This window comes from Pinus tabuliformis, chromosome 2_2 (genome assembly GCF_031772625.1).
Source record: "Pinus tabuliformis cultivar Carrire ecotype Pingquan chromosome 2_2, CPIR1, whole genome shotgun sequence".
NCBI classification, from domain to species: Eukaryota; Viridiplantae; Streptophyta; class Pinopsida; order Pinales; family Pinaceae; genus Pinus; species Pinus tabuliformis.
In genome coordinates this window covers 794,354,605-794,368,573 of record NC_142300.1, presented here as the reverse complement: position 1 = coordinate 794,368,573, position 13,969 = coordinate 794,354,605, and the positions used below count along the sequence as shown (strand labels likewise).

The window sequence follows — 13,969 nt, the reverse complement described above, 5'->3', positions numbered from 1 at the left end:
ATACTCCCCAAAAAATTGTTATTATATATGTTTAGTGTAGAGAGAGACTTTAATTGGTCTATTCCATATGGGATACACCAATTTGATTTGTTTGAGGCCAAATATAACCTTTGTAATGATTGAAGATTTCCTATGCCTCTTAGAATTGTTCCTGTTAGATCATTGTTTGAAAGACATGTATTAAGATTCTTTAAGTTGGTAATGTTGTCAGGGACGCTATCATTGAGTCTATTATTACTAAGATCTATTTCAATTAATTAACTAAAATTGGTAAGCACTATAGGAATGCTACCTATAAGTATGTTTGAATCAACATGTAATATGGTCAATTGAGTCAAACTGAAAATGGATTTTGGTATCATCAATCAATATATTTTAACAGATATCTAAGTAGGTTAATTTGGTCAATTTGAGAATATATTTAGGAATATTACTAACTTTGTTATAAGCCGAATCAAAGTAAGTCAATTTAGTCAAATTAACAATGATTTGAGGGGTGTTTGTGATTTTATTTTGGGAGAGATCTGAGGTCAATTTGGTTAAATTAACAATGCCTTCAAAAATATTGGTGACTCTATTTCTAGAGACATTTGAGTAGTTCAAGTAGGTCGAATTAGAAATTTCCTTAGGCATGCTAGTAATTCCACTCCTTTGAAGTTTTAAGTGGCTCAAATTGGTCAAATTAACAATGGCTTTAAGTATACTTTCTGTGAGGTTGAGATTGAGAGATAGATAGGAAAGGGGAAGCCAAACTCCAACATATTCATACATAATTTCTATAAATGAAAATTATATATTCATAAAGCAAATTTATTTTCCCACATTTCATATTTTTACACCTTATTCAAATTCATTGTGGAATCATCTTGAATCATCCTTCCATGTTAACATATTGTTGTTGTTTTTCAGGATTCAATTGTCATTAATGCATCATGATAGACCATATTAACTTGCACCCACCCTTAGAGATTAAGGTTTATGTTCTTTCCTATACCTAAATAAATGTAGGTAAGTTTAGCTTTTAGCATTGTTTGATGTGGGGCATTAATGGGCCATTTATGTTTCTTCAATGAAGGTATTAAATAGAGAGAAAGAATTTGATAATAGCATTATAGAAAAATTATTTAGATGAATGGTTGAAAACAAGTCCATGAAAAGCTCAAAAAGATAAATACCTTCACATTTTATAATAAAGATAAGATTGTATTCTCAATTTTATATTTTGCCTCCATCTTCACCATTTTACTTTGGAATTTTTTTTTTTGTTTTTTTTTAATTGTAAATATGTTTTTAACTTTTGTAAATATGTTTTAATTTTATTAAATAATTTTCATTATATTTAATTAGTGATAGTTAAAAAATAGATTAACTCAAAAAATTAGTGAATATTTAACAATTTTCATATAATTGGATTTATAATTTTTTTTTTCTCTTACTCTACAAAATATAGATAAACACTGATACATTTTTCTTTTACCATATGAAAAACTATCGCTTTCATAAATAAGAATATGATTCAATACCGTTACGTGTCTAAATAATTTTAATAAATATATTTATGTTTCGATGTAAAATAATAATAAACTTGTTATTAAATGATTTTTATAAATATATTTATGTTTCGATGTAAAATAATAATAAACTTGTTATTGAGGCTCAATCATAAATAATTTTTGAGTCCATATTATCCCTCCATCGCATTTGATGCTATGAATTCTATTTAAACGTTTGGTCTAACTCCATTGCAAAATGCATCAAGGAGTGAGATTAACCATGAAGAATAAAGTTATACTGTAAGTTTTGTAATCACACTTAAAATGTAAATTATGCAATGAAATTTATCATTTAATTATACCTATGTATTTTTTTATTTTATTTTTTTATGGGATAAATATGAATTTAAGATTATTTATATTAATTTATTATTTTAAATGTTTTTATGTACATTATATAAATAATTATTTATTTTATTGCAAATTTATTAAGTCACCGATTCATAATTAAAAATAAATCTTTATTATTATTGTTATTGAATAATAAAAATCAATGTTTTTTATTTCTACTTATTAAAAACATCAATTTAATTTGCAATTTTTACTTAAATTTTATAATGTAAGTATATTTCACTATTATTTTTTAATTTAATTTAATATAATACCATAATGACACTATAACGATTATGAAAAATATTAAGATATTTTTTAAAGTTTCCAAATAAATATTTTAAAAAATAATTTTTTATATTTTTGTGTGAAGTGAAAGGATTTATATTTGGAAATATAATTTTAATGGGTCAATATAAACTGAGAAATACATTTTGACATATTGAGCTATGTATTTTTATTAGAATGTTGTATTTTAATTTATTTTATTTATAATGCTATTTCTAATTAAATTTTCATGTAAAAAAATATTTTGTTTTTAATTAAATAATATAAATGGATTTAAATTTTATTATGAAAAATAGATTTATATAAATTTTTATAAATTTGATAGAAAGAAACAATTAATTTATATTAATTGTTTAATATATTATTTGATTTTATCTTAATAAGCAATGATTTGAGCATAACAACTTGTTTGTCAATATTTTATATAGTAAAACCTCAAATGCTTACACAAGGGCACTAGCTATTTTTTCCCATAAAACTTATACAAGGTTCCAATTTCAATAGTCAATGTGTTTTCTTTGTTATCTATAATATTTTACATGTAAATACATATATATTGGGATTTTACAGTTGTCCTAGGGATTGCTATAATAAAAAGATGATGATATATAATTTTAGAGAAAAATTTCTTAATTGCTTATATTACTTCTATTATATTGTATGGATTATGAGTTTTTATGTAAATTGTGATTACATGTGTATTTTCAATTTATAATTTTATTAACTTTAGTATTAATTAGAAGTAATATATTTTTGAAAACAATTTAAATGTTCAAAAATATATTATTTTAATTTTTAGTAGTTTTATGTGTAATTTGAGTATTCTAAGGATTCTTTAGAGAGTTGAATCTATATTTTCGTTCAAAGAATAATTTAATCAAATAAAAATTACAATACTAAAATCCATTTTATAAGAAATCTATGTTAAAAAGAGTAATGCATAATTTAATCAAATAAAAATTACAATACTAAAATCCATTTTATAAGAAATCTATGTTAAGAAAGAGTAATGCTCATATTATCAATATCGAAGTGAGCACGTTTCCTAAATTTAGGATTCCAAATTGTCCTCAAACATATAGAGTATGCAAACCATAATATCTTGAATTTTGGTGTTTTGGTAAACTTTGCATTTTCCATTTTCATCCATACCAATTATATCATGAGGAAGGGAATGGTGCTAGGCCATATTTGAATAAGTATAAAAGATATAAATAATGAAGTTCTTTCTAGTGTGAAGTTTAATTAATGGAAAGACACATACTAAAAAAGGAGTAAAAAAGATTTATATCAAGGAAAATGAATTAGTGATTCATTAGAGTTTTTAAATATGAATGATTATATATAATTAGGATTGTTATGAGTAAATGAAACTAACTTGATCGTCTATTTCCACTTTATTACAAACTAGTCAATGCTAATCCTATCTAGAGTCTTGTATTGGAAGTGACAACCTTGCTTTATGTTTCCTTACACAAATATTTAAGTTAAGTTATAATGGGATAACTTAAGTTGATTGTTTTTTATGATGACTCAAGCCAACAATACTTCCCTTATTTTTATGTAATTTCTTATCTAATTAGCTAATATTTGATAAATGATTGGGAATACCAAAAAATGGATTGAATAAGATTCTATATTATTTTGATATTGGAATGATAATTGGTGCAAAGTAGTGTGTTATAAAGATATATTGCTTATCACTAGTTATGTGTAAATTCACCATGATAATATGTTGTCTTTTGATTGAGAGTTGAAGTTGTGTTGGGGTATTTTTGAAATTTGATTATTTCATAATATTATTCATAGTTGGTATCCAAACCTATATTAATATTTTTCATTGAAATGTACACATATAAAAATACAATGAAAAACAATCATCTAAGAAGTAAATTGCAATAGAATATGCATATTAGATGTAACATGAAGAAAAGAAATTTTATACTAGTGATGTTTTTAGTAAGGAATTATTTGTAGAGTTTGTATATTTTCCCATGAAAAGATGGTTCACCTACTTTAAAATAGATATTAAATACAATATTTTACTCTCTTTATAAACTCTACAATAAGTATCACATCCTTAAAGTTTTCCCTTCACAGAATTTCACAGTGAACACCATTAATTAAAAAGATATAAATAACTATAGAAATTTTCCTTTTAACAAAAAGGAAATGTTTGCCCCAAAAAGGCATTGACTATGACTTTAATACCATTAATATTTATATAAAATATTATATGTACAACACTATATACATAGATTAACAATAATATTTGCAACTACCATTTATAATAATTGCGAAAGTGCATTATAAATTTGAATTCATGAATAAATATTAATTTTAAATATGTTTATCCGTAAATAATATGTAATTGTGTAATACTAATTGTTAAGATTTTAAAAGAGTAATAGAATATTTTAATTTATTTTATAGTTTGTCTTTTGGTATAATAGATTAGAATCTTTGAATTTGATAATTTTCCATTAAGTAAAGAATCAATACATTTCAAAAAAATGTCATGGTATATTTGGGGGTACCACCCAATGTTTAGCTCTTTCCCATGACATAAACAAAGCAATCACTCCCCCAAATCCAATCCCTATTCCAATCTTCAAAGCTGTCAATGACATGATTTCATTTACATCACTTAGCCAACCCCTTCTTACATTACTTCTCTCACCATCAGCATCTTTGATTTTTTGTCTTTCATTCTCATTACATGAATCTAAAGGACAACCCCATAAACACTTATTCTTTTGAAAGGAATATACACTGAAAGTGGAAAATTGTGTTCCTGTTGGGATTCGACCACAGAGCATGTTTGATGAAACGTCAAGAATAGCCAACTCATGTAATTTGGAAAGTTCTTCAGGAATCGGTCCACTCAAATGATTTTTTGCCAAGTCCAATTCCTCCAAAGTAGATATTGCACCAAGAGATGCAGGTATTTCCCCTTCCAGGTGATTTTGGGATAAATTCAACAGCCGCAAGTGACTCATACTACCTATGCTTGCAGGGATTTCTCCTGTAAGATTATTACAAGACAAATCAAATATAGTGTTTGTAGGAAATGTATATGATAAGGTATATTCACTCCCTTTTATGACAATTTGCAAATCCTCAGTTAATACATCAACATTTGACACATGTGCATATCCTGAGAGTCTCTCCAGATGCGCTGGTATTCTTCCACTGAATTTGTTGTTGGACAAATCCATCACATACAACTTAGTGAGGTTTGTGATGCATTGAGGAATACAACCATGTAGATTGTTATAACTAAGGCTTAAAACTTCCAATTCATGAAAAATTGTGAAGTGTTGAGGAAGTTCGCCTGTTAATTTGTTTTTCCTTAAATCCAGTAATTGAAGTTGAGTATAGTTTACCAAAGATGTAGGCAATGTCCCAGAAAAGTTATTAGAATGAGCAGAGAAAATTTTCATAGAAGTACAATCGCCAATACTTTTGGGAATTGGTCCTTGCAAGTTGTTTTTGGATAGATCTAATATTGCAAGTGAAGTCAAACCATTAATACTATTAGGAATACTTCCTATAAAGCTATTATTATATATGTTTAGTGTACAAAGAGACTTTAGTTGACCTATGCTATATGGGATATACCCATATAATTTATTTGAGGCCAAATCTAACCATTGTAATGATTGAAGATTTCCTATGTCTCTCGGAATTATACCGGTTAGATAGTTGTTTGAAAGAGAAAGGTATTTAAGCTTTTTTAAGTTGGTAATGGTGTCAGGGATATTGCCATTAAGACTATTATTTCTAAGATCTAGCTCAATTAATTGACTAGAATTGGTAAGTGCTATAGGAATACTCCCTGTAAGCATGTTTGAATAAAGATTTAATATAGTCAATTGAGTCAAATTGAAAATGGCTTTTGGTATGTTGTTAATCAATTTATTTTGAGAAAGGTCTAAGAAGATTAATTTAGTCAGATAGGCTATTTCTTTAGGAATGTAAGTGACTTTGTTATGAGACAAATCAAAGTAAGTCAATTTACTCAGATTAGTGATATTTTGAGGAATGTTTGTGATTTCATTTTGGGAGAGATCTAAGTAAGTCAATTTGGTTAAATTGAAAATGTTTTCAAATATATTGGTTACTCTGTTTCTAGAGAGATCTAAATAAGTCAAGTTGGTCAAATTAGCAATTCCCTTAGGAATGCTAGTAATTCCACTTCCTTGAAGCTTTAAGTAGTTGAGATTGGTCAAATTGGCAATGGTTTTAGGTAGGCTTCCTGTGAGGTTGAGACTCAGAGATAGATAGGAAAGGGGTAGTCTAAATATTTCAGAAGGAATAACACCAGAAATATTAAGGCTATAAATCGAAAGATGTATAAGCTGTGTCAAATTACCCAACTGAGGAGGAATACTGCCTGAGATTTCATTCTGGTCGAGAATCAGGTACCTTAATTTCTGCAGCAGGCCAAGCTCCACTGGAATAGAACCGCCGAGCATATTCGCTGTGAGGTTCAGTATTCGTAGCTCTTTAAGCTGGCCAAACGTGGGTGGAATTCTCCCAATCAAACGATTAGCAGAAAGATCCAAGGTGTGCAGTTTATGCAGCAAACCCAATTCTTCTGGAATAGAACCATTCACAAAATTTTTACTCAAGTCAAGTACCTGCAACGCTTTGAGCTGGCCAAACTTGGGTGGAATTCCTCCTGCCAAATTATTACGAGAAAGATTGCAGGTGCGCAATAATGAGAGGTTGCCCATGGACGGAGAAAGGGTACCTCTCAATCTTTCATTGGAAAGCTCTATGCCGATTACTCTTCTGGCTTGCTGTCTGCAGCGAACACCATACCACGAACATATGTTTTCGGAGTTCTCCGCCGTCCAGTTGCAGAGCTTTCCCAATGGGTCCGATGTGATCGCCCCTCGGAACGACAACAGAGCATCGAGGTCCCTTTTACTGTGGGATTCCTTTGATGATAATGTGAATTCAGCAGTATGGGAATAACTAACAGACGTTGCTGCGGGCAGAGAGGCAAGCATGAGCAAAAGCAATAATATGGGAAGAAGAACAGCGTTGCGATCCATTTCTCCCGGTCCAACTTCAGCGCTTTTCGAAGCCTGTTAGTTCTGTGTTCTGCGCTGTGTATATATATATACACAGCCGTTCTCATATGGATTCGATGCCGAGCGATATTTTAAAGTTGAGACAACGATTGATTGGAGCCTGGAGTATGAGGATGTAAATGTAAGGAAACCCTCCGGAAATTCTATAGTATGGGGCCTGGGCTGTACCTCCAAGTCTAGTCAAGTCAATAATCAACCGCTCACCTACTTTTTTTCGGCTTTATATGCCCAGTCAAGTCAATAGTCAACGATCACCTATTTTTTCGGCTTTATATGGCCGGTGAAGTCGATAGTCAACAGCTCACCTATTCTTTCGGCTTTATACGCCCAGTCAAGTCAATAGTCAAGCGCCCAACTATTTTTAACGGCTCTATCATCTATGGTCCAGTCAAGTAAGGTGGTATCTCAGCGATTTTTTTGGCTCCATGCCTAGTGCAGTCAAGTCATTCGTTTGGCGATTACGGCAAATTATTTGCTATGAAATTTCCACACGGTGATAGCTATCCGTAGGATAGATTTTTCGCTGAACCTAAAGCACTGAAGGATGTATCACCCTCGAGCTCCCCCGTTCAAAGAAAATTTTGTCAAACGTTCAAGGAACGGCATGAGCAGGGAACTTTCCAAGTTGATTTTATCCTTCATTTTTCTTCACTTACTTTATATGGAACCTGCCTGCTCTCTTTCCCTCTCGCAGACGTTTCAAAGATAGTGAGAGATTTTCTCGACTTTCTTTTATGTGCAACATTCTGCGCATACAGTCCCGTTTTCAGAATTTCAACATTGTTAAAATTTTCGGGCATTCAAATATATATTCAAAACCCATCATAAGGTCCGATTGCAAGTCCAACTTGGCGAAGTATTATTTGCCATGTTACAATTAGCCTAACAAATGATTGGTCTTAAGAATATTCTATCCATCTTTGAGTGTAATCTTGTTCAAAGCTTTATGGTCAATATTCACCCTCCAAATCACATCCTTCTGGTATAGGATGATGATAGGTCACCTCTAAATCACATCTTTTTTTACACAACCATGGTAGGTCACTCACAAAATATGGTGGTTGGTTAAATCACATCCTTCTGGTATAAGAATATTCTATCCATCTTTGAGTGTAATCTTGTTCAAAGCTTTATGGTCAATATTCACCCTCCAAATCACATCCTTCTGGTATAGGATGATGATAGGTCACCTCTAAATCACATCTTTTTTTACACAATCATGATAGGTCACTCACAAAATATGGTGGTTGGTTAAATCACTTCGTGCTTTAATAGCTATTGCATTTACTTCTTCACTCCATCTGTTTGAGAACAGATAATCTATACAACGTCTAACCTCATTACAACTCTTCAAAAATTATGCAAGGAAAGATTCAACAACATTAAAATAATGAATCCTCAACCAATTCCACATGAGTCTACCCTAAAGAATTGTGCCAACCTCCTCACACATGCAAACAAGAAGAGGGTGTTATATGTCAAACATGACAACTTGGGCAAGTACGCCCCCACAAATATCTCTAACCACAACTTTCAATTTGTAATAACACCCCCAAAATAATATTCACCATGCCATAAATCTACATGTATTCCCAAAAGCTCCAAAACTAAGGGAATGGCCAATCCAATCAAACAAATAATAATAAATTAATATAATAAGCCTCAATATGTATATCAATGAAGGGGTGTGCTCCATCAAAGTGTATAGCATGTAGAATACAGTTGTTCTCATGGCAAAGTCATTAGATATATTTTGAGGTCTAAAATAGGCATCCTAATCATGAAAATAATAAATAATAGTTAAAATAATAAAAATAAGAGAGGAATTTTTTAAGGGGTATGTTGATGTTTGAATTTAGCATGAATGGGGAACTCGAAGAAAAAGTTTTTCTTTGAGCATGTAATTTTCTACAAGAGAGAGTGATGCCGATCAAGCCTCCTATTGGTTCTTTATAGGCTTCTGAAGATACTCAGTGGACTGGATGATTTGTAAATTGTTGTGGATATTCCATTGGACAGTTCATCACAACAAATTTGATAAATTATACTTACAAATTTGACATCTACAATATGAGAGTTTATTTCTCTTTAGATTTCAAGATTTGTAAATTAATATTTACTGCATATGCATGTGATTTATACTTTTGTAGAAAATAGAGAACAATGAAATATAAACTTACAAACCACGATTGACATAAGATATAACTTGGGAAACCCTTTTGAGAGAAAAACCACCTGGAAGGTGAGGTCGCTTTGCTCTCTTTTATTGAATAGAAAATGGTTGTGAATACAAAGAAATAAGGCCTACAACCTATGTGCTACTACAATGCACAAATCCTCTCTGTGTACTCTCTCTCTATCTCTCTCGACTACTCTATTCGTCTATGGAACAAAACACACTTGAAAAAGAATGGAAATCCTTTTCCTCCTAGTGGCCCGATTATAACACAACTCGATAGCCTACTAGTGGCTAGGTTTGACTCCTCTTACCTGGAGTTACAATATTAACTATTCTAGAGTCCTATTCACCATGATCATGTGGCTAGCCCATTTTCCACAAGTAATGGGAGCTAACATGGCATCCTCTCTAATTATGGTGGTCGAAAGAGGAAAATCAACTTTTGAGTGTCATACATTTTACATATAGACTTCAATTGATGTGATTCTTGCCATGTTGGAAAGGTATTTGTGTATGAAAGTGGAAAAAAACAGGTGTTGCACTATCGAGAAAAAAATTACCCCCAAAAAATGTCATTTGATGCCTTAAAATGCTCTTAGAAGGTTTCAGACCCCAATTTACCAAACTGGGTCCTGCTAGTAAAAATGGTCATGTAAGCTAATTCCTCCACTTTTTCCACTCTGAAAGCATTGACATGGATGAAAAACATTATAATAATACAATTCACATCACTATAGGTTGAGATGACTGGTGATATAGCTATATTGAATAACAGTTGTAGGGGTTGTGAATGTCATAGCTTTTACCTACTACCATTGAGCACTCACACGAGGGAGAAGTGGGTTATTACACCAAGTGGTTTTAGGCCATATGAGGTTGATTAGATAGGGGTGAGGCTGCTAGGAGAAAGTATAAGAAAACATGGTGTTAGGAATTGAATGGATCATGGTTCATCTTGGGATTTACAACTTTTAGGGGGATGGATTGCCACATCCCCTGGTCGAATGACTAGGAGGGATGACAACAACTTGGCCCCCACCATCTCACACACTTAAACCCCATCTAGGGACTGTATATATTTTTGAGTGAGCCACCAACAAGCCTTCTTGAGAGGAGTTCCTGCCAAAAGATGCCAAGTGGAGGAGATCCTAGGCGAAGAGTCCACATAACCATTATTTTCAAGCATATCAACAACCTTGTTCCCCAATCTTCGAATGTTGTTAGGGATGATGATAATTTGAGAGGAGACTCGACAAAGAAATTATTCGAAGTGAAAACTCTTGGATATTTTATGAATAGGTGTGTCGTTTTGGAGCTTACGGTGCATATGGATCTCCTTCCACAAAAAGTTTGGAGTAGCCCTGTTTTTGTGCTATTTCTAGGCCTTCGAGGAGAGAAATTACCTTTACTACATTGTTGCTATTGATGCCCACTATGTTAGAGTATATGTAGAGTGGTGGACCAATATGATTTCTAAATATTCCACCATAGCCAGTTTTTTGAGGGTTTCCTTTTGAGCCACCATCAAAATTTAGTTTAAGAAAGAAGAGAGGTGGTGATCCAGGTGCATCCCTAATGGCCCAAAAATCATAGTCCTCGAATAGTAGCAAAAATTGGACCATATTGAATAGCTCGTTGTAATCTTTCCAATGATGCAAACAACACCTCAATTTGAACTCTTATGTGGAAGTTATGCCCAGTCAAAGTTATGGTCAAACTTGACTAGAAGATATAATTTAGCAGAGTACCAGTTAAATTTGGAGCACCGCCAAATTTGGCAGCCCAACCAAAATGATAGCTAAATTTGGCAAACAATTGCTAAATCTAGAGGATGTCTTTAGTTGTGGTTATTTTTGGTGGAACTGCCAATTATGGCGGCATCCATTAACTTTGGAAGCAAAGCATGTGGCCTAATAGCATGGGGCCACATGGCCCAATCCAATGGTGCCACGTGGCAGCTATATTTGCGCCCAAACTGGCCCCAATTGACCAACTTGCCATCATTGAGGTTCAATTCTACATAACCATTCAAACGGGTGGTCAAATGAAATATTTTTAAAATAAAATATGGTTAGCAGACCACCAGACTTGGCGGATCCGCCATCCCCAACCCCATTAAACATGGCAAACAACAATGACAACAATTATTTAATTGTAACGGTGGGCCAACCCCAACCCTCGGTGGACATTTCGGTCAACAGGTCAGCAGAAAATTGTGCAAAGTCAGATCCAAGATTTCAGAACTGTGTGCGGGCACCGATTATGAGAGGTATATTCTAGGGGAATATTCTTTGAAAATTCACAAAATATATATTTTTTTTATGTTGCTAAGGCATCTTGAAGATTCTTTGAGAGGTATAGAGATGACAGTGGTGGAAAATAACGAAGTTTATATTCATTTTACTTAGAATTTCACAAAGGATTTTAATGGTGCAATCAGATTTGGGATATAAGAAACGGATCTTAGGGGTCATGGCAGAAACCTACATTTTTCATTAATTGTTGGGCATGAAGTTTGAGATAGCAATGCACCTTTTAGAAGTGGGTAATGTTTATAGTCAAAACTCTCAGGAGGATGAGACGAACCTGCTGGTGCTGTGATTGTTGTGTTTTTAGCAATGGAGCTTCAAGTGACTCCTAGGAATGAAGGTGTAATGATGTATTTTTCCATGTACTCATTTTCATTGTTGCTGAGATGAATGAAGTGACCTCCCCACTGTTGAAGTAGGGCCCAGAGAAGTAGTCCACACTGGACAAACTCTGTTATCAAAATTTTGTGTGCATTTCTTTATGGTCTCCTTTATGTTGCTTCTTCTTTGAGTGTATGCGCATGCAGTTTTTACATGCTATTTCATGCAATTACTCTAACATCAATCAAAGAAAAGATATTGGATCATGTTGGTATTAGAGGCATAACGAATCATGTTTGGTATCAGAGCGATCTTCTCTCTTATGTGAATTGCGAGTGTGAATGATAACCAGAGATTAGACATACAACATGAAGAAGGAAAATGGAGAATGAAAAATATTTTTATCAATCTTTCTATAGGATGGCAGAAATGGTAGATAAATTGTTTGTAGATTATCAAAAGAGAGCAACAAAGAAGGGAAAAAAGAAGAAAGAGGAAGAAAAGTGTGATTCCTCATTGAACTAGGGATTTGGAGGAGACCCTCTTGAACCTCCATCTCCATCTTTAAGTGAATTTTATTCTTCTTCATCTTCTTCTCATCATTCAAATCATCATCACCAAAGCATTCAAGCAGATAATGTTGAATTGAGGAGACTCTACAAGAAGAAGAAGAGGAGAAACAAAGATTGCAGCTTCAATTATAATCCATAGAAGAGGTCTTGGTAAAGTTATAGTGTAATAGAGGCTTAGCGACACCATCCTCACCCACTCCAGAATTGGAAATTGAGATAACAATGTCATTGATTATTCAATTTCATGTTCTCATGATGATGATGATTTTGGTACATTTGGAAAACACTCCAAATCCACAAAATAGAGGGATTTTGAATCAATGCAGCCTGAGGCTACATCACACAATCCCAACAATCGTAATTGTAGGTCATGTCTAAATGGAGGTGAACACTTTAGAGGAAGAACTAAGTCAAGTTCGCCTCGCCAAGCTCACGCCAAAGATAGTCATTCAAGGAAGGTTATGTCATCTAGGAAGGAGACACAAAAGAGGTCAAGAAAGTATGGAGGAAGAAGAACCATTGCAGTCATTGCAACAAGGGTGTACATTAGAGAGCCACACATTGGAGGCTCCATCCAGAGCTATTCCCAAAGAAGGACATGGAGCATGTGAAAGCATCTGTGAAGGAACCGAACAATGAAGAAGTTCAACAAGGAAGCCAACTACAGGAGAAAATCCCATTAGCCTGGTTAGGTAAGGGATGGATTAGCCTTTTTAAGTAGTTAAGCATGGTTGCCATTATAAATCACATGTTGTCAAAATGTTTAAATGTAAAATTGATGAATGTATAACATCACTTATATATGAAACATAGTGATATTTTGGCCTTTAGTTGAATAGAAAGAGGTATGGGTTATGTTGTAAACATGACCATAAGTGTTCTATAAATTCTTGGCAAGTATGGTCTTGTTTGGAATCTTGTAAGTTGGACATGTATTGGTAGCTACAATTTGGCATATGGATATGGTTGTTGGCTTCATCATTCCTAGTTCCAAAGTACAAAGGCGAAGGAAAGGAAAGGTGGTCTGTTAGAGAAAATTTTTATGTAGATCAAGATTACAATATTTTTGCTACTTTTTGAGGGCCATCCATAAGTCCTTTAATGGGGAGGAATGATCTAGGTGGATCCCTAATGGCCCAAAAATAAAAGTTCTTTAATCAAGGTGAAACTAAGATAAGATGGAAGAGATCTTCGCAAGGTTTCCAATGGTGCAAATGACACCTCAATCCAAGTTTGTATGTGGAAGTTATGCCCAGCCAAAGTTTTGGTCAAACTTGACTAGAAGACAAAATTTAATAAAGTGCGAGTTAAATTT

The 13,969-nt window shown here is 32.9% G+C and overlaps 1 protein-coding gene across 1 annotated transcript; it reads right to left on the bottom strand.

Annotated features, from left to right (window-relative positions):
• Window positions 1–4,687: 4,687 nt before the first annotated feature.
• LOC149195082 (uncharacterized) lies at window positions 4,688–7,254 on the bottom strand. Its single transcript, XM_089407882.1, has one exon. It carries the CDS (start codon window positions 7,232–7,234, stop codon window positions 4,688–4,690), a length of 2,547 nt encoding a protein of 848 aa, XP_089264008.1. The 5' UTR covers window positions 7,235–7,254.
• Between the last annotated feature and the right edge of the window lie 6,715 nt (window positions 7,255–13,969).

Excerpts from the sequence above, each read along its gene's own strand:
- LOC149195082 (XM_089407882.1), bottom strand. The coding sequence starts at position 7,234 with ATGGATCGCAACGCTGTTCTTCTTCCCATATTATTGCTTTTGCTCATG.